General features: G+C 39.7%; 1 protein-coding gene across 1 annotated transcript in view; it reads right to left on the bottom strand.

Annotated features, from left to right (window-relative positions):
* Nucleotides 1–22,685, bottom strand: part of Lancl2 (LanC like glutathione S-transferase 2) — a 44,352-nt gene that overhangs the window by 17,929 nt on the left and 3,738 nt on the right. Inside the window, exons 3-5 of the mRNA XM_057783685.1 lie at nucleotides 8,495–8,612; nucleotides 1,749–1,956; nucleotides 374–521 (exon numbers count right to left, since the gene is read on the bottom strand). Of these exons, the coding sequence (XP_057639668.1) occupies nucleotides 374–521; nucleotides 1,749–1,956; nucleotides 8,495–8,612 (474 nt within the window). The remainder of the gene's footprint in view (nucleotides 1–373; nucleotides 522–1,748; nucleotides 1,957–8,494; nucleotides 8,613–22,685) is intronic.

Raw genomic sequence — 22,685 nt, 5'->3', positions numbered from 1 at the left:
ACCCTGACAAAGGAAGCTGTTTCTTTTCCCTTTCCAAGCAGGCTATGGGTGCCCAGACTATATTTGGTTATGTGGATGGGTACATGTAGAGGACAGCAGAACAGAATGAAAAAAATACAGATGCCCAGCTATGATCACCTCCCTCTAACCTTTAGAAGTTGAACTATGTAGCTCCAATGAAACACAACCTAACTAATACAGCTCACTAATTTATAAAATATTTTTGAGAAGAAAAGTAGTCATTTCTAGAAGATATTTTATGAGATACTTTAAAAAAAAACTAATCCTATCTAGAGGATTAGGTAGGGTATTAATATAACTGTATGCTATCAGTTAGCTTTGAACTTTGGTAGGTCCAGCAGGCCCACAATACCTCTTTAATAGCTGTCTCACCAACAGTGCCGGGGCCAATCTCTGTGTTCAGGTACAGTAAGGCATATAGGTAACCTGCCCGTCCATACAGCAGCTCATCAGGAAGCTCTGATTCTTGACAGACAACGGTTCTGTGCATCTGTAGAAGTCTAACCAACAAGACAAATGGTTATCCCAGAAAATGCCTAAAAATCTCTCAATTATGACCGAAAAATAACAAGTTCATAAAACAATCAAAACCTCTCTACTAATTCCTGTATCAAATAACAAAATTAGGGGCTGGAGAGATGGCTCAGAGGTTAAGAGCACTGACTGACTGTTCTTCCAGAGGTCCTGAGCTCAATTCCTAGCAACTACATGGTGGCTCATTACCATCTGTAATGAGATCTGATGCCCTCTTCTGGCCTACAGGCATACATGCAGACAGAACACTATATACATAATAAGTAAATATATATATTCAAATAATAAAATTAAGACCAAAAATATCTGAGTTGGAGATGTAGGCCAGTGTTAAAAGTGTGTAGGGGAGACCCTGCCAATCACCTTGCTAGCAGGGGGCAGGGTCCCCCGAGGATATTTTTTACTTATAAAGATTGCGGGCATGCTCCCAGCCGCCCCTTCTGCTTTCCTGTTCTCCGCGGGAACCTCTGGTTCTATAAGTCTATTTTCCCCATTAAAGCTGTATACATTTTTACAATCTGTCTGTATTCATTTACGCCGCTACAAAAGTGTATGAGATCCTGGATTCAATCTCCAGCTCTGAGAAAAATTCTTTCAGCCCCAAATGTCCACCTCTCTACTACTCTAAATCATACAGTACAGAGTTCACACTTTAAGAACCAGCATTAGAAGAAAGTGATGTAAATTCCTAGCAAGATAAAGCTGAGATGTAGTTACTGCTTCGGTAAGACTAAGTCGCTCCATCTTTCAACATCAGACGTCCTCACGTGCCAGATACTCTACCAGATCCAAAAAAGGGACCTTGCTTTCTGCTTGTTCAGGAAGAATATAAACTGACCATTGCAAAAACACCTTTACACTCCATCATCATTCCCTCATCACCATAACTAAGAGCTAAAAGCTGACCTCCAACTATTCTCCAACTATTCATTTCATGAATGCGAACTCACTTTCATACACTGAAGGCAATCAAAAATTGTTTAGAATGATTATTAAAGCCCCACTGAAATTAAGAGACACTCATGCGTGTATATAAAAAGAACACATGATCCCACCAGTAAGACTAACATATTTCGCTTTTCAGAGAGATCTGTTTGCAATTGTCGATTAGAAAATCAGTTAATTGTTGACCATCTTTGCTCAGTAATTCTGCAACAAAACATCTGGAGACATTTCCAATTTTTCAGACTCACTTTGTGATGCATTCCTGGGACTCACATTCACTTTTGAGTTTATGGTAGATGACAGCTCCCACAGCAAGGGGCCCAGCATCTCCACACAGGAAAGTGACTCTGCGACCACTCAGATTTCGGAGTGTTCTCTTCACATAATCCAGGGATCGCAGCAGGTAGGTCTGGTCACCAGTGACCCGGTACAGCTGCAGGTACAGAAGTGCTATGCCTGGAATGAATCCCACCCCCAAAAGGAAAGCATTACTATCTTCCTTTCACCTGCAGGGAGTAATTTTACAGTTCAACAAAACATTTTCTGCAAAGACTGTGTATTTTCAAATAGACAACATAAACAATAACAACAACAAATATAATTTATTTCATAAAATTGAGAACTGCTGAAAACAAAAGCCACAAAAATTAGGGTGGAAAAGGCCATTAAACAGTGGAAATTTATCATTCTGTTAACTGGCCCAACACAGTGAGGCAGCACTTTACACTTAGAAAAGAAGACAGAAGGCACGCTACTGCTCCAGCCACTCCCGGTTCTGACTCACACCTGGCTTAGCCTCAGCCCCCTCTGAATCTCAGGGTGATGAACTCCTTTTCTGCTTCCCCTCACATCATTTCCTTCTACACAGAGCAACACCCAGATTCTTTGCCCCAGTCTTTACTCACAGAGGACAAGAGCCAGGAGTCCTACAGAGAGCTCTTTGCATAAGCCCTTAGGAGAATGACTTATTTTGAAAGGTACTCTGACTCCCGAGCTAAGGGACTGTGGGAGAAGGTGCTTAGATTTGATCAGTACATGCAGTAGGTCACAATAAACTCCATTACAATGTTCAATTACTATGTATTAGTAAAAAAAAGATTCAACTAAGTAAAAAAGGAATCAATATAAAGAAAGCACACTGCAGAGAAAGTACTGAAATAAATGTGACAGCAACTAGGTCAAATAAAACATTCATTTAAGCTAAAATTGATGTTCTTTAATATTCTAGATTTCATCTAATTTACCTAATAATCTGACTTTTATTCTTTTTATTTTAATTTTTAAATTTTTATAGCTAACTAGCTCCTTATTTCTTTAGTAGCTAATTCAGGGTACTTCATGTGTTCAAGTTGATCTTAAACATATTTTAAAATTACAATGAATATATGCCAATTTAAAAACTAGGGGATAACTCTCTATCAGAATAGAGACAAGGAGGGCAGCTGGGGCCTATATCCCCATTATTCCTAAGAAAGAATTAATTAAAGATGAAGAGACACAGTTCTACCTTTGTCTCACAGCTTTCTATAAATTGTAAGATGGCCACAGATAAGTTAAGAGGGAAAAAGTGAGAGCACTCACCTTGCCCAAACAGTAAATGATTCCATTTTACTTTAACGTTTTCTGTGACCTAATTCCTCCAGAAAGCAGGGACTCTAAGGTGGTGGGCTTATAACACCGGTTCTTGCAGGTCAACCTCCCCTATTTGGTAATGCTGTTTAAGGGGTCTATCTGCATATTTTCTTGCCTTTTCTTCTCTGCCTATCCCAGCAATATTTTGCCAACTTTTCACTTATAAGTTCCTTCTCAGGGTATACCATTCCTTCTAGGAATGCCTCCTTACTTCGGAAGGGATTAAGAAACACAATCTATCTTTTCTTGCCTCCATGAAAATATCTCACTGCCAATGATAGACACCACCTGATGGGAAAGGATATCACAAGCAAGTATAACTAGGAAACAGGCAAGCATAGCTATCCTAACATAACAACACAGGCTTCAAACATAGCCTGAAGGGATAAGGAAGGTTTTCAAATTCTTAATAAAGATATAGTCCCAGGTGATATAAAATTTCTAAATTAAAACCAGGTACATTCAATATCATAAAACATTTTCTACTTGATGTAAAACTACAAATTAATAATTATAAACCCGCCGGGCAGTGGTGGCACACACCTTTAATCCCAGCACTAGGGAGGCAGAGGCAGGCGGATCTCTGTGAGTTCGAGGCCAGCCTGGTCTACAAGAGCTAGTTCCAGGACAGGAACCAAAAAGCTATGAAGAAACCCTGTCTCAAAAAAAAAAAAAAAAAATTATAAACCCAACATAGTGACAGTAGATGATTTCAATACCCCATTCTCACCAGTACACAAGCCATCCAGAAAAACAACAGAGAAACACTGGAATTAAACAGAACTATAACACATATCACCCAAACACTGAAGAATATATATTCTCAGCATCAGGCCATGGAATGTTTTCCCAAAACAGCCCTGTATTTGAAGACAAGCAATTCCCGATAAATACAGTAAAACTGAAATAACATTCTGTACTCAAACGGACTACAAGGAGGTAAAGCCAGATACCAGCAGCAACAGAAACACCGAAAGTACAGTCTCATACTGAATGATAAATGGATCACTGAAGAAATCAAGAAACCACTAAAAGTACAGTCTCATACTGAATGATAAATGGATCACTGAAGAAATCAAGAAATAGAAAATTTTTCTAAAACAGAATAAAAATGAAAACAAAGCACACCAAATTCCCTGGGGCAAGGTGAAGGCAGTCCTAAGAGGAAAGTTTATAGTGATAACTGCCTACATAAAAATAATTCGAGAGATAGGCTCCCAGACACATGCCCCTGCCTTCGTGCTGTGGAATAATCCTTTGGTACACTGTGAAAATGTGTTGCTCTCATTGTTAATAAAAAGCTGATTGGTTGACTGCTAGAGAGGATTTTCAGGTCAGAGAGAATGCTGGGAAGAAGGAGGGTGGAGTTGGAGGAATCTAGAGCCAGACACGGAAGAAGCAACCTGGGAAGTTCATGGATGAGGTAAACGAGTCTCGGGGCAGCACATAGATGAATAGAAATGGGTTAATTTAAGTTATAAGACCTGGCTGGAGACAAGACTAAACTATTGGCCAAGCATTTATAATTAATAATAAGTCTCTGTGTGATTATCTGGGAGTGACTGCCGGGACACAGAGAAACTCCCCCTACAACATCCACCAACCTACTACCTAGCTCTGGCACCTCCTGGAGTCTGACCTGAAAATCCAGGCAGCTACCAAAGAGCCATTTCTTTACCTGCTTCCTAGTCACACATCCACAGCATGACCTGGCACTGTTCTTGTATGAATTCTAACCCAGAATTCCAAATAGGACCCCCAGACACATTCTGCTCAACCACCTATCAGCCACCCTACTCACCATGGTACTAGGAACTGTGTGAATATGACCCGGAACTCCAGGTACAAAATCCCAGAAACAATTTGCAAACCCACCTACCAAGAATCCCTAGGACCACTAAGCATTCCGAGTCTTTGACCCCAATGAGTCACCAAATCTGGCTTGTACCACAACCACCTCCACTTATGCCTAACCCCTATGGAGCATCTGCACAGTGTGCCTGCTACAAATTTCTATGGATCACCAGAGAGAATCTGTAAGCTGACAGAAGTTCTGTGTGGTGGGTTTAATGAGAATGGATTCCATAGGCTAATGTGTTTGAATGCTTGGACCCAGTTAGTAGAACTGTTTGGGAAGGATTAGAACATGTAGTCTTGTTGAGGTGGTGTGTCACTTGGGGTTTACCTGGAGGTTTCAAAAGTCCATACCAGGCCCAATCTCACTGTCTCTCTACTACCTGCCTATGGATCAAGATGGAAGTTTTCAACTTCTGCTCTAGTGCCATACCTGGCTGCCTGCCACCATGCTCCCTCTGAGGATGACCATGAACTAACCCTATGAAACTATAAGCAAGCCTCCAAGTAACTACTTCTTTCTATAAGCTGTCTTGGTTATGGTGCATCTTGACAAGAGAACAACTAGGATAGAGGTTGGTACTAGGGACTGGAATATTGCTGTGAAATAGTGACCCTGCTATTGTTTAGAGCAGCAGTTCTCAACCTATGGGTCATGACCTGTTTGGGGTATCAAAGAACCCTTTCAGGGGGTTCAAATATCAGATATTTACATTATGATTCATAGTGGCAAAATTACAGTGATGATGTAGGAACAATAATAAATTTATGATTGGGGTCACCACAACATGGAAAATTGTATTAAAGAGTTGCAGCATTAGGAAGCCTGAGAACCAATGGTTGAGAGGAGAGGAATGTGGAAGACATTGGGACTTTGGATTAGGAAAGCAGTTGAATGCTGTAAGTAGGCCTTAATAGGTGATCCTAGCAGGAGCTGAGAAGGTAATAGTGCTGAGAGCAACATGGGCTTCAGAGGCTCAGATCTAGAGGTCAGAGGGGAAAAATAGCAAACTGGATAGAGATCATACTTGGGATATTTGCCAGAGTTCAAATTGAAGAGTTGTGGTGTAGTATCAATGGCAGAGGGTGGATACGAAGAAAGAGGGAAATGAATGGAGTTGAGATGCATAATGTGAAAGACACAAAGAACGAATAAAAATTTTTAAAAAAGAAAGAAAACTTCAAACTGCTGAGAGAGACATGTTCATAGATTTATAGGATTAGTATCATGAAAATGATCATTTTTAAAAGCTATTTACAGATTCAATACAGTTCCTAGTTCATTCACCACAGAAATAGAAAAAAAAAAAAAAAGATCCTAAAATTCAACTGAAACCACAGAAGACCACAGATAGCCAAAACAATCCTGGAGAAAAAGAATAATGCTGGAGGGATTACGGAACATGATGGTACTGGTCCACAAGCAGATGTGTAGATCAATGAGACAAAATAAAAAGCTTCTCGATCCAGGTTAACATCAGCACAGACCTGTTTGTACAAACAAAAATATATAGGGTACTTTGGAAATATTTCCATTTAGTGAAAAAATATAATTCTTTCTAGGGCCTATGACTTCCCATTCATGGTCTTTTGACCAAGTTTTCAGTGGTGTATTGGTTATGTTTTCTTCTAGCAGTTTCAATGTTTCAGGTCTCACATTAAGGCCTTTGATCCATTCAAAGTTGGTTTTCGTGCAAGATGACAGACACGGGCCTAATTTCGTTTGCAGCACAGTGGTTAATGCAGCGACTCCTAACTGATCAAAGTGCCAAGAATAAGTAATTGCCAGTGTTCAGCTTGAGACAGGTTATCTATAGCAAACTCCTCCCTTCCACATCTGAGGAAACATCACAGAGGATGAGGCTGGAAGAACGTAAGGCTAAAGAGAGGATGGGGAGAAGGGTTGTGAAATGCTGGACGTGGGCTGTTTCATACAGCAACTCCCAACAGCCGTGGTTGCCTGCACAAGACCTGTGTATGGTTAAAGCAGCCAAAACTCCAGCATAGATGGGAAGGGTCACCCTGGGTCACTTGGCAGATGTGGTGGCTTCGGGTAAGACTGTCCTTGCCCTAGAGGATGACCCCTAACCCATGCACACATACTCAACATGAATTTGACTCAGGGGGTTATCATTATTATTAATAATATAAAAGAATACACAAAGTTGAGAGGAAGATGGGTTTTGGGTCCTGGAAGGTTGGAGAAAGGTAGGAGGGGTAGATATGATCAAAACACATTGTATAAATGTATCAAATTATCAAAGAATAAGTAAAAATATTTTTTAAAGCTAAGAAGAAAAGTCTCTAAATTTGTATGCGAATTATGAGCATGTAAATCAGACTTCACTATAATTCCAGAGAACAAGGTCTATCTTCTTTTACAAAACTCATACAGCTACGAAAATGTTCTGACTACCTGGTAGTGTTAAATAGCCAGTTAGATACTGTAGGCCTGGGGCACATTGGAGCTGACCACTTCCTAATCTAGAACTTGTACAATCAAGGTCTAAAACTAATTATCCATCAAAAGAATGAGACTTGAGTCATGCCACGAACAGACTCAAAACCTTGTTCCAGGAGCCCCACACCTAGTAGGATTACTAGCGGACACCCTCATAAAGGACAATAATAGCTCCACGGCCCCTTCTCCAATAGTCTGTCCAAATAGACTGCCAATACTCTGAACAGGGAAAGGCCCCCAGAAAGAGCCATCTGTTCTAGAAATAGTACAAATCTGACCTAAAACAGGTCTCACACTGTCCACTTTGCGCACTGTTCCCTCAGACCCTTTACTAATGTTACAGCACAGAGTGATCCCTATGCCACCATCCACATTCACCCCCTTCACAACGCGTTCAACCTTAATCTGTCATAAACATTTGCTATTCCTTAAACTATACTCTGTGTAGCTCATCTGAGCTCCCTCATCATAGATCATGAGAACCAGGAAGAAAAAAATCCCTGTGCTAGAACAGCAAAAACATAAAATTAGTTAAGGCAGTTAATTTTGAGACCATACTTTTTTGGTCCTGAATTTTATGACTTTTGTTTAAATGATGTAATGAACAAACAAACAAATAAATAAATCGTTAAAATTGTGTGTATATATATATATATATATATATATATATATATAATTATTTGCATCAAATTAAACATAACAAACCAGGTAGTCATTTATGAAAGAGACCAGAGACGCCATTTCATCAAAACTTGTCAGAACAAAAAATGTAACAACAAGTCAAAAACAACAAAGTAAATCATAGGTAGGCCTTTTATTGTCACACATTTGCATAGCTATATATAAGGTATGTTGTAAAAATATACTACATGTTAAAGATCAAACCTTCAGACAGTATTTCTTCAGAAAGAAGACTACAAAACAGCTCATGATAAAACTATCTAAGTTTCAAGGGTATAAGCGTCACCATTTTAAAATAGGACAAAATTTCAAGTTGCGGTGTATACATCACAGTTCCAGAATGGAAAACAGAGGTTACTACTTCACCTGTCCAACCAGTATATGCAGAGCAATCATGAGGGTCTGCTGTCTTCAGACCCTCTTCCATTTGCTGTAGAAGATCTTTGATTTTGGTCTGGATACGCTTTATGAAGTTAGAAACAATCTAAAAATCAAAGAAAGAAAGAAATTTAATTGCATAAGAAGAGAAATTCATGAAAGCAGTGGAAAGTTGCACTGGACACAATAGCTAAAATGGCCTTATTTGGTTCTCAGGTGGCCAGAGCCTATTTTGGCTTTTCGGAATTAATGTTTTAATGAAACAATGCCTTATATGGATTACCACTCATAAATAATATCATAAAGAATAATTCCTAGAAATCAAAGACAGAGACTAAAAGAAAGCAAAAACAGAAGATTATTTGACTAGACAAACATTTTTGGTCATTTGAAGAACATTGGAAAATCTGGGTGATAGTTAATTCACACTGTCAACTTGACTGATTTAGAATCATCTAAGAGAGGCACCAATGAGCGTGCCTGTGAGGGCAATTCTAAACAGGTTTAACTGAGAGCAGACCTACCCTATGTGTGCGTGGCACCAACCCAAGAACTAGGTTCCGTGACTAAGTTCACAAGGGAATCAGCTTAATGCCAGCATTTTTCTCCCTCTGTCTGTGACCGCATACTCAATGTGACAAGCCATCTCAAACTCTCACTCTCCCAGTGACATGCCTTCCTGCCATGATTCTTAAAGAAAAATAGCAGCCAAAGCACTACAGACATGGTAGCAATTGCCTGTAATCCTGGTCGTTGGGAGGTGGAGACAAAAAGACAAAGAGTTCAATGTCAGGTTTAATTGCATAATTTCAAGGTTACCCTGGGCTCTGCCAGGCCCCACCTCACACTGAAAACAAAAAAACAAACAAAAGCTTCCTACTGTCCCACCCACTCTCAGACTATCCCCTTTTGGTCACGGACTGCACACCACACACCCTCAAGGTTCTTTCAACCCATATGCCATTGGACAACCTCTGCAAGGTCTAAGACGTATGCTATGAGCTCACGCATGCACTTGGGGAATCCCAGTGAGACCAGAGATAGTGCACCCACTCACCTATTAATTCCCACTGCCCCCACATACCATCAGATCAAGCCCATGAGACCAGAAATGCTTTCCTGCAGCCTGAGTCTCCCCAGTCCATACACCCTTGAAACAGCCCCATGAGAAGAAAACCTGTCCCCTGGCTCAAACTGACTGATGCCCCTTGAACAAGGGTTTCTTTGACGTTTGAGACTATACTATAGCCACCTATCTACAAGTAAACACCTAACAATTTCTCTACAACATAATTTCACATAGCACCTAACCATGCCAAAAGAAGCTAAGTCCACAAAGAACGCAAAGCACAAACACACACTGACTACAGAAGTGCCAGGAACTCATTCAGAAAGGTACCGAAGTGCCAGGAACTCATTCAGAAAGGTAAGATGAACCCACATGCAGCTCCAAATAGAAACACCTCCCAGAAAAAGGTTGAACCCCAGACACAGAGCAGAGCCAAAATCAAATCAGGAATAAAGAGCAGAAATGGAGCAACACATGGACACTGGTCCGGAACAGTTCTTAGAAAAAGAGAATATAAGTATGAGACCACCATCACAGAGGAACTCCTAGCAGTGAGTGAAACTTCTAGGAAGTAGAAAAAGAATGTGCTGGATGTCATGCATTTAGGGGTCCTAATGCTGGAGTCAGTAAGTTACCCTAGGGGAAGGTCTAGTAATACAAGTGTGGTACCTTGAACACAGTCTGAACATGGAAAATGACAACTCAACTATACTGCAGCCTAGTCTTCATCACAAACATACCCACCTAAAAGAGGAAATGAGACCTAACAAATAACAACCAACTAACAAATTCCTGAGAACAAAAAAGTGCGAACTGAGCGCAAAAAGACAGCCACGAAGAAGACACCAGAGGATGGATAGATCCCCCTGTGCGCAGGGATAGGTAGAATTAATCTAGTAATTCAATCCAGTCTCCATAAAAATTCCAAGGTATTTTTTCATAGAAACTTAAAAAATAATTTTCAACTTCATAGGAAAACATAAAAATGCAGGTCAGCTAAAACAATCCTGAATAATAAAGGAACTGCTGGAAGTATTGCCATCCCTGACCTCAAATGTTACTGTGGAGATATAGTAATAAAAACAGCATGGTATTGGCATAAAAACAGACATGAGGTTTGATAAAGAAGGCAGAAGTACACACTGGGGAAAAAGAAGACAGTATCTTCAACAAATGTTGCTTGTCAAACAGGATACCTACATGCAGAAAGATGCAAATGAATTTCTACTGATCACCCTGCACAAAACTCAACTTCAGATGGAGCAGAGATCTCAACATAAGGCCAGATACACTGAACCTGGTAGAAGAGAAAGTGGGGAAAAGTCTTGAACTCATTAGCACACGAAAGGGCTTTCTGAACAGGACACCAACATCATCGGCACTAATAATAACTAATAAATGGTACTTCATAAAGTTGAAAAGCTTCTACACAGCATTTGGACAATGCAGCAGCTTACAGAATGGGAAAATAACTTTAGCAATTGTTCATTTAATAGGTTAGTATCTAAACTATATAGAGAAAACTGAACATCAAGAAAACAACTTAATTTAAAAATGAGATACTCAACTAACCAGAGTTCTCCAAAGATGAGACACAACTGACTTAGAAACACTTAAATGTTCAACATCCTTAACCACTAGGGAAATGCAAATCAAAATCACATGTTACACCAGTCAGAATGCCAAAATCAATATGCAAATGATAGCACATGCCAGTGAGAATGCAAGGAAAACATAGCACTTTCAAAACAATCCTGAGCAAGAAGAACAATGCTGGAGGGATTATCATTCCAGATACAGAATTATGGAACTATAATAGTAAAAATACCATGATATTGCAGAAAAACCAACATGTTGACCAATAGAACAAAATAGTACTTGGGTACACATAACTACAGTCATCTGATAGTTGACAAACGTGCTAAAAGCATACACTGGAGAAAAGACAGCATCTGCCAAAACTGGGTCTGGGAAGACTGTATGTCCACAAGTAGAAAAATGAAATTAGGCCCTATCTATCACCATGCACAAACCAAACTCCAAATGGATCAAAGACTTCACTGTGAAACCTGAAAGGCTTAACCTCTAGGCAAGAAACAAACACAGGAGCATACACACAAACAAACACCATAGGCAGCACCTTACAAGACAGAGGTGCAGGAGAGGACTTGTGAATAGGACTCTACCTGCTGAGGAATCAAGGCTGACAACTGACAAGAGGAACGTCATATAACTAAAAAGCTTCTGGGCTCTTTAGGAAACAAGCAAGCAAGCAAAAATTGAGCTTACAAAGTGTGTGAGACCCTTTGCCAGCTATACATCTGACAAAGGATTAATATCAGGAATGTACAAAGAACTCTGAATACAAAAAGAAAAGTAAACAACTGAAAAATGGGCTATGCATCTGAACAAAGTTCTCAGAAGAATAAGGAAAAACTGCTAAGAAATATCTTTAACATGTTCATTGTTCTTAGCAGTTATGGAAATGTACATCAAAACAATTTAGAGATTTCATCTTACCCTAGGCAGTATGGTTAACACCATCAAAAACACCTACAACAAATGCTGGAGAGGGTGCAGGGAAACAGGAACCCTCAGCCACTGCTGGTGGGAGTGCAAACTGATGCAGTCAGTCTGGAAATAAGTGTGGAAAAACCTCAGAAAGCTAAAAATAAATCTCCCATATGACCCAGTTATGCCACTTCTTGGCATATGCCCCGAGGACTCAGCACCCTATTCTACAGATACTGTGCTTAGCCATGTCCATTGCCACTATACTTAAAATAGCTAAGGAATGAAAAGAAACCAAACGGCCTTAAATTAATGAATGGAAAATAAAAATGGCCTATATACACAATGGAATACTACCCAGCTATAAATAAAAATGGCCTATATACACAATGGAATACTATTGAGCTATAAATAAAAATGGCATTGTGACATTTGCAGATAAGTGGGTAGAACTAGAAAATATTAAAGTTAGTGAGCTAACTCAGACCCACATGGATAAATATTGCATGTTCTTTCTCATCTTTGGATCCCAGCTCCAAATATTTAGATGTATTGTCTAAGTTAGGGTTTCTATGACTGTAATATAACAGTGTGATACAGTCAGAAACACTACCACATCAGAGTCCATCACAGGAGAAAATCAGAGCAGGAGCCCAAACAGGGCAGGAAACTATAGGTAGGAATTGACACAGAGACTATGGAGGAGTGGCTTGTTCCTCATGGCTTGATCATTCTAATAAATCCATGACCAGCTAGCTACTCAGGGATGGCACCATGCACTTGGGCTGAGTAATCCCATATAAAAATTCACTATAATCTTATGTATAGGTTAAGGAAAGCTGGCTACAGGCACCAACGTGAATAATTTGAATACTAGTCAGACTCCTTACCATGTCACCCCACTCCCTTGATCAGAAATGGCAAGACCTCGTAAAGGCATGGAGTTTAAAATTAGAGTGCAAATCTAGCAGACAGCCATTCCTGATGTATCTCTGTATTAATGTGTTTATGTCAGTGTATGCATAAAAGTCTTTTTAAATTTTCAAAAAAAAAGAAAAAGAAAATCTGGCTAGAAACAAACCAAGCTAAGGCCAGACATTCATAAGAAAGAATAAGACTATGTGTGATTCATTTGGGAGCTTGGTGGCAGGCCCCAAGAGTAAAGAGAAAAGAGTAAAAAGTAAAAAGAATAAAGCAACCAACTACATGTGTCCACTTCTCCTTTCATTTCTAGGGCCCTATATGGTGCAGACCCATGCGGGGGCTGTGCATGCTGCCTCAGTTTCCATGAGTTTATATGTGTGCTACCCACGTTGTATCTAAAAGGCCTTGATTTCTTGGTGTCCTCCAACCCCTCTGGCTCTTACACTCTTTCCATTTCTTCTTCTGTGAAGTTCCCATGAGTCCCAAGGGGTGAAATTTGATGGGGGAGAGCCCTAAAACATCTCTCACTCTCTGCATGCTGTCTGTCTGTGGATTTCTGTATTTGGTTCCATCTGCTGCAGGAGGAGGATTCTCTAATGGCTAAGCAAGGAACAGATCTATGAGTATGGCAGAATGTCATTATTTGTTTTCTTGATGTCCATTTTTTAATCTCTTTATACATTTTTAGATACTTAGCCCTCTATTTGACGTGTATTTAGAAAATCTTTTCCCATTCTGTAGCTTGCCACTTTGTCTAAAAGATGATGTCCTTTATTATATAGTAGCTTTTCAATTTCATGAGATGATGTCTATTAATTGTTATTCTTAGTGTCTGTACTATTGATGTCCTTCTGTTCAGAAAGTCCTTTCCTGTGCCAGTGAGTTCAAGACTATTCACTACTTTCTCTTCTATCAGATTCGGTATAGTTGGCTTTATGTTGAGATCTTTGATCCATCTGGACTTGAGTTCTGCACAGGGTGAGAAGTGTGGATCTATTTGCATTCTTCTACATGCTGCCATCCAGTTTGACCAGCACCATTTGCTGAATAGTCTGTCTTTTTTTCTGGTGTGTATTCTGGCTCCATGGGTGTAGAGAGCTGGTTTTGAACTGCATAGAAACTCTGTGCAAGGGAGACTTGAGGTAGCATTCCTACTGAGAGGCTTGGCAAACCAAGTCAGGAGGAGGCAAACCTCTCCCACCAGTGGGGTGCCTTGCCAATGATCAGTCCTTGAGAACACAGATGTGCACTGTAGTTCAAAGGCTCTGATTAGGTTGTGGTTTGCCTTCTGATGAGGGGTTTCTGCATATTATTTTACAACAAGAGTTATTCCCATAACACTGAGCTTTTATTAGATTAGCTAGGGCACGAAGCTTTTGAAATTAGTTGCAACCAAGTGACTAGTCTATGAAACTATTTTCATGTATTATGGGAACCTAGTTTGAATCATGATTTGAGTATTATAAAAAGAGCACTTGCTTTGCAATAAAGTATGCAGTTGTATCTCCTACTCTGCATCCCCTGTGTCCTGATTTCTGCGGCACTACCCAGGGTCATCCATAACCAAGGAGGTTGGGGAAGGGTCCCCAACACACGGGTATGTGGATTTTAATTCCAGTGATCTACATTGTCTGTTTCTATTGCAACACTGTGCTGTTTTTACTATAGCTCCACAGTACAATTTGAGATCAGGGATGACAACACCTCCATCAGTTCTTTTATTACTTGGGATTGTTCTAGCTGTTCTATTTGTTTGCTGTTGTTGTTGGTTTTGAGGGTTTTTTGTTTTGTTTCTATATTTACACATGAAGCTGAAAATTATCCTTTCAAGTTCTGTGAAGAATTGTGTTGGAATTTCGTTGGGGACTGCTCTGAGTCCATAGTAATATGATCATTTTTACTATATTAATCCTATCATTCTATATGCATGAGAGATCTTTCCATCTTCTGATATTTTCTTCAATTTCTGTACTCAACATCTTAAGGTTTATAAATACCAGTTTTTCACTTGTTTTGTTAGAGTTACCCCCAAGAAATACATTTTTGAAGCTTTTGTAAAAGGTGGCTTCCCTGATTTCTTTATTAGTTCATTTGTCCTTGGTATATAGGAAGGCTACTGATTTTCTGTGTATTAATTTTCTATCCTGCTACTTTGCTGAACGTGTTTATCAGCTGTAGAAGTTTCCTGGTGGAAGATTTAGGATCACTATGTATACTATCGAATCATCTGCAAAACAGATACTTTGACTTCTTTCCTGACTATCTGTATCCCCTCTATCTCCTTCAGTTGTTTTATTGCTCTAGCCAAGACATCAAGTACTATACTAAATAGATATGGAGAGAGTGGACAGCCTAGTCTTGTTCCTGATTTTAATGGAAATGCTTAGAGTTTCTCTCCATTTATTTTGATGTTGGCTATGGATATGTGCTTTCTGTAAATTGCCTTTATTATGTTAGGGTATATCCCTTGTATCCTTAGTCTCTCCAAGACTTTACTAAAAATATTTTTAGAACTTTTATTTTATCTTTTCCTTACTTGATGGTTCCTTTTCTTCATTATTTTTCTTTAGAACGGTTATAAAACATTTTTCTTAATAATTATATTTAAACAAAAACTAAGGAAGTTTATAATAACCTCTTAAATATCCAATAGTTTCAAAATGTAGATACAATTTGTTGGCAGAGGTGTGGGTTTTTTAAAGTAAATTTAAATTATATGCTAAAGAGTTAAGTCATATTATAATGGCCGATTAGAAACTGTTCTTGTTTTCAAATTCAATGATGATGTGGGAGGTGATGTATGCTGGGAATTTTGTTTTATTACCACTGGTTAATAAAGAAACTGCTTAGGTCCTAATGAGGAGCAGAAGGAGGGAGAACATGTAAAACGAAGTCAGGACCACGAGGGGTGCACCCACCCACTGAGACAGTGGGGCCGATCTATTGGGAGCTCACCAAGGCCAGCTGGACTGTGACTGAAAAAGCATGGGATAAAACCGGACTCTCTGAACATGGCGGACAATGAGAGCTGACGAGAGGCCAAGGACAATGGCACGGGGTTTCAGGTTCTGGCTTTGTGGGAGCCTAGACAGTTTGAATGTTCACCTTCCTAGATCTGGATGGATGGGGGAGGACCTTGGACTTTCCACAGGGCAGGGAACCCTGACTGCTCCTGGGACTGGAGAGGGAGGAGAAGAGGAGTGGGGGAAGGGGGAGAGGGGCGGGAGGAGGGGGAGGGAAATGGGAGGCGGGGAGGAAGCGGAAAATTTTTTTTTCAATAAATAATAAATAAATAAATAAATAAATAAATAAATAAATAAATAAATAAATAATGAAACTGCTTTCAGCCATGGCTTAACAGAGTAAAGCAGGCGGGAAATCCAAACAGATATATATAAAGAGAGTAGTAGAGACAAGGAGACACCATGTAGCCGCCAAAGGGGAAAGACGCCAGCTGCCAGTCAGAACCTTACCAGTAAACCACGAGCCTTGTGATAAAATAAAAAATAATAAGAATGGGCTAATTTAAGATGTAAGAATTAGTTCATAAGAGGCCTAAGCTAATAGGTCAAGCAGTATTTTAGTTAATACAGTTTCTGTGTGATCATTTCCGATCTGGGTGGTAGGGAATGAACGAGCAGCCTCCGCCAACACAATGGCCTTTTATTTGAATCCACATTTCGACTAAAAAACAGAACCATGCATATGTGTATCTTACTTACTTTTGGGTTTTCTGTTTATGTAAGCTGCCATCCCAAATATATTCAATAGAAAAGTAATATTTTTATGTAATGAGGCACATTAGGATGAGCTTTATAAGATTTCAAACAGGTGTAAAATCACCTTTTATTCTTTAATGTTTTAGAATTGTATCTAGTGCAGCTTGCCAAATACAAGCATCTTATAAAACTTATTTTTCAAAAGAGGAAGCATCAGTAAAACTTGCACCAAAATGCTTATAATTCACACACATATGAAAACACAAATATATAGACATATATATACATATCTTAATACACAGTGCTCAAGAGTCTTTAAAATCTGTAATTATCAAAAAATGATTTTGTTACTCAGTTCTTTCTTAGGATACAAGATGACAAAGACAATTACCATGAAGATACCCAGCTAGCTCAATTGGTAGTGTATGGGACTCTCACACACTTATAATGTACTTTTTAATAAAGCAAAGCATCTGGATGTGGTGGCACTAATCATGGCGCTAACAATATTCAGGGGGCAGATAAGATTTCTGTGAGTTCCAGGTCAGTCAAGACTACACAGTGAGACCTTCTCATCAGAATGAAGTAAAACAAAGTAGAAATTTCATATTTCTAAAACATAAGAAAGCTTGTGGAGGAAAAGGATCCGAGCTGAAGCTTGTTGTCATAATCAGCTTTAACTGGCAATCTGACCCGGTCTACATCAGCAGAGAAGGGAGTCTCTCACTTGAAAGATACCAGATCATGTCTTCAGAAGTGCCTAGCCTACTGTGGGCAGCACCATTCCCTGGGCAGGTATTAAAGCTGGCCAAGCATGAGCCTGAGAACAAGCTAACAAGCAGCTGTTTCATTATAGTTACTGCTTCAAGTGCCTGTTGGAACCTTAACTTCTTTCAATGATGGACTGTGACCTGCAAGTCCCAGCTAAACAAACTCTTTCCTCCCCAAACTGTTTTGATCAGAGTGCTTTATCGTGACAGCAAACCAGAACACCTGCTATTTAAATTAGATCACCATCTCTGCCCAATAGTCAATCACCTGTTATGAGTTGTCATTACAAATGGGAACTTTTTCATGTAGACAGGGATTCCTTCTAGGTTTTATCAAGAATAAGCCAGAACAACCCTTCTCTTTGACACAGGACTTTCTTGTTTAGAGATAAACAAGTAAAGAACAAGATCAGAGAAGGGTAGAAGCAGAGTTTGACAACAGATTTCTTAGAATGTTTTAATTCTGATGGATCCTCTAAAATTTTTAATTACTTCCGTATTTAACATCTTTTAACTTAGATGTACTTGCATAAGTTCTATTAATTTTTGTAAATGACCAAGTTTAATTACTTTAGATGATTTTAAATTCCAATTAAATCAGTCTTCCCATTTATGATATTTCTAAAAATTGTATTGCCTAAGACAGCATGTTAAAATGTGCAAAATAAGTCAATAGTAAATATTCATTAAGGGAAACATAAATTCAAGTTATCTTTAATTAGATTTTCCCTTTAAAAAATAACTGTGAGTTGAATTAAAGCATTTCTCAAATTCAACTAGTATAACAATCTGTTTTTCAAGACCTGCCTCCCCTTTCTTCAGATTAGATATGGGAGGTGTGTCCAGAGGAAAAAACAGACTGCCGGCAAATTATCAAACAAGAATGATTTCAGAAGGCTGGAGGAAAAAATGGAATGCTCAGACACTAAAAGGCTTTCAAAGAAAGCAAACAAAATGGATTCCTTCAATGGAACATTTTGAAGGCAAACCAAAGGGTATCCAATGAGATCCTACACTATCTCACAATTAACACATGGACCGCCAACCAAACAAGGGACTGCTGAGCCCCATGCAGAACTCACCAGTACCCAACTGAGGAGGCATGCCAGACGTTGGCCCCAGACACCAAGCCCAGTAACTCCTCCACTGAAAATGGATTGTCCTTGGGACCCCACATTTGGGAATCATAACTACTGATTCAAAACCAAAGTTCTCACCTCAAAGGGAATGGGAGAGCATTTATTCTGTTGCCAAATGTGAGTGACCAGGAACATGGATTCAGGTCCCCCCGAAACACCATGTCCCACTGTGAAAATAGTTACATGATATTTTTATTGGATATACAACAGAGGAAGTTATAAATCAAAGCAGTTACAAATGCATTAGTGGGAGCCATAGGTGGGCAGGTTATAGCAAAAACGGGGAAAACCATATCAAGTTCAGATGCTGTTGACATTCTCAGCTTTTAAACTGGTGAAAGTTATTGCAAGGTTTTGATAGTCACTGGTTATTATTAGGTCAGACACAGATGGGAACTGTAAGTAGCTTTCAAAGGGAGTGAAAATAGGCAAGACAATTTGTCTCCTGTCTGCAACATCTTAATTCTTGAAATTCAATCATTTCGTTTGGCCTGACAAAATCTTTAATATTGGTGCAGCTTTTCTCTCTAGGTGCAGTTAGTTTGCCCCCTCCAGCACCAAATACACATTTCTTTTCCTTTTTTCCCCTTCTGGGAGCTTCAGTTCACACCATGGTGTCAAGTGCAAAGCTGTGGATCTGCATTCAGAGGGTACAGGTTCCCCAACTCAGTGTCTCAGGGCAAAGACTGTATGAGAGGCACATGGTTAGAAATGAGACAGATGAGAGAGAGATGGGGGGGGGCTGAAGATGGCGCCTCCAGCTTTTAAGGGCTGCCTATGCACTTCTGCCTGAGGGCTTGTCCGCAGGTGCATGGCCCTGGAACCCGGAAGAATCAGCCATATTGTGGCTGAATCATTACAGTTGCAACCCTACTCAACAACACCATGATGGTATCAAAAGGACAGAGGTGGGATGGGCATATAGACTCGGGTGGTTCTTAAGCATACAAATCACCCCAGTCATGTTCTTGAAAAATATTTAAGATAATATTTTTTCCTATGTGCCTCACAAGAATAATTAAAGAGACCATAGTTTCTTAGATTAGGGTGAGAGCTGCATTCCTAACAGGTATCCAGTTAATACTGATGCCCTTGACACACAACCCTCACTCTGACAAGGATTATAGATGATACTCTTCCATCCATATCCCCGCACCCACACACTACTCTTGTTTACTTTGTACTTCTATGTCTCTGGTTTTAAGATATGGAATCTCATTTAAGTTTCTCATGCTTGGATTCTAACTCCTGAGCTCAAGCCATCTTTCTGCTTCAGCCACTTGGGTAGCTAGAGGCTCACATACCCATCTGTGTATCTGGAATAAATTATATTCTCTTGGCAATTGAGAAGCACTGATTTCCTTATATTTTTGTTTCGTTTTGGTTTGGTTTGGTTTTTTTCAACACAGGGTTTCTCTGTAGCTTTGGAGCCTATCCTGGAACTAGCTCTTGTAGACCAGGTTGGCCTCAAACTCACAGAGATTCGCCTGCCTCTGACTCCCAAGTGCTGGGATTAAAGGCGTGCGCCACCACTGCCCAGCTTCCTTATATTTTTATAATATAGATAATTAAGATGTCAAATACCTTTTAAAATGGAAGAGAATCCATTAAATTTTTTAAGCTATGGAAAATTAAGTAGCCATAAAATAAACCATTTCCAATAGTTCAAGACGATCAAATTACAAATACAAAGTAAAAGTTTCTCTAATTTCATTCTTTTCTTCAGATTAATCAAGTCTTTCAAAACCGGCCCTCTTTACTCTTCAGTCTGAGATTCTGTGAGAACACACTTTAGCATTTTGTGTCTTCTTGACCACTCACTGTCAGGAGAGGCTAGCAGCTCTGTCATGAAGGCAGCTCTTGGCAAGACCTGCGTGGTGAGAAACTGAGCCCTTGGGGATGGTGAGGGGGTAAGTTGGTACAGGTACTTGCTGCCAAGCCCAGTAACCTGAATTTAATGCCCAAAAACCACATGGTGGAAGGAGAGAACCACGGTGTGTATGTGTGTGCATGTACACACACACACACACACACACACAGAGAGAGAGAGAGAGAGAGAGAGAGAGAGAGAGAGAGAGAGAGAGAGAGAGAAATATAAAAGGGAAAAAAGGTAGTCAACTGAAATCATCAGCCAGTAGGTAGTATGCACGGCCTTCCAACAACTGTGTGAAGGAGGTAAGATTATCTTTACCTTACTGAGCTCTGGAACGGCTCCATTTTCGTGACAAGCCCTGAGTCAGAACCACACAGCTAATTGCAGTATTATGAGGATCTGGATTCCTCACCTTCAGACACTGTGTGAGATAAGTGTTTTAAAAGTTGCTAAATTCAGGGTAATTTATAGTCCAGCATCAGATAACTGCTACCCAGAGCCTTGTCCTTGTGTGCTCTCTCGGTCCTAGCAGTACAGGCTGTTCCTCATGCCTGCTATTCCTATATTCTCCAGAGTTCTCTTTACTCCTTATGAGACATTTCTCATTACACCATTCTCATTATAGTTCATAGCAATCCTTTACATTAATTTCCTCTATCAAATCTGGTGCAGTTTTCCTCCCCTGATACCACAAAATACCACATAAAACTGATGCTGCTAGTTAAAAAACCGTCTACCCTTCACGGCTACTGGATTACTTGCCATAACCAGTTCCTGGAACTCAGTAGCTCTGAACCAGATGGACACAGCAATTTCAGGTAAAGAGCTGTCAAGTACTAAAAGTGTTACAGAGAGAAACTACTACGCCAGGCACTGCTATCTGACCCTTCCCCTTCTAATGTCTCCTTTTCATTTTCAAGAGCAACACAACTTCTGTTTCACTTTTTCTCTGGCTCATAATCAATCACAGTGCGGGTACGACACCGTCTTCATCACTGTTCTATTGCTGTGAAAAGACATCATGACTAAGGCTGGTTACAAGAGCATTTAACTGGGGGTTGGTCACAGTTTCAAAGGTTAGTATGGTTTTCATTACAGCAGAGATCTTGACAGGCAGGCATGGTGCTGGAGCAGTAGCTGAGACCTCACACCCTATCCAAAGGCAGAAGGCAGAAAAACAAGGAAACTGGCTCTGGCCTGGGCTTTTAAACCTCAAAGCTATATACAGCCAACATCTAACAGATGAGAAAAGCTCAAAGCATTCCCACAAAAACCATGAACAAGACAAAGATCCCTGTGCCCTACAGTCCTCTTCAACAGAGTGCTTGAGTTCTTAGCTAGGAGTAATGTGACAGAGAAGGAAATAAAGGGACACCAATAAGAAAAGCCAAAGGCGCCTCTGTTAGCAGATGATGAAACCCTACACAAAAGAGACCGATAGAGACTCTACCAAAACACACTTGAGAGCTGATAAGCACTTCCGGCAAAGTGGCAGTATACAAATCTAACACACAAAATCAGTAGCCTTCCTATACACCAACGACAAACATACTGAAAAGGAAACCAAGTAATTAAACTCAGTCACAACACACACACACAACACATACACACATGCATAAACACACAGGTATGCATGTTCAAAATACCCAGGAATAAATCTAGACAAGCACACTAAAGACCTCTACAGTGAAAACTTTAATAAGGCCCCAAAGAAAGGAACTAAAGAAGATACTAGAAAACGGGACTACCCGCCCCATGAATCTGGATTGGGAAAATAAACATCGTGAAAATGCCATCCTGCCAAAAGCAATCTACAGATTCAATGCAATCCTCATCAAAATGTCAAGCAATACTTTACAGTAACAGGAAACGTAATGCTAGAGCACAGATGGAAACAAACAAAACAGGACAGTCAACCCAATCCTAGTGGAGGCAACACCACACTTGATTTCAGTTTTACCTCAGAGCCATATTAATAGAGACGTCATGGGGCTCAGACAAAACATGTAGATCAGTGGAGTATAACAGAGAACTCAGGGATAAAACCATGTTACTTCCTCTACCTGGGTTTCTTATTGTTGTTTGGGTTTTTTAGTTTTACGGTTGTTTTTTGTTTTGTTTTTTTTGTTTTGTTTTGTTTTGTTTTTGACAACAACAAAAAAATGCCAAAATCT

Source organism: Chionomys nivalis, chromosome 1 (genome assembly GCF_950005125.1).
Source record: "Chionomys nivalis chromosome 1, mChiNiv1.1, whole genome shotgun sequence".
Lineage (NCBI taxonomy): Eukaryota > Metazoa > Chordata > Mammalia > Rodentia > Cricetidae > Chionomys > Chionomys nivalis.
This window is presented reverse-complemented; position numbering and strand designations above follow the sequence as displayed.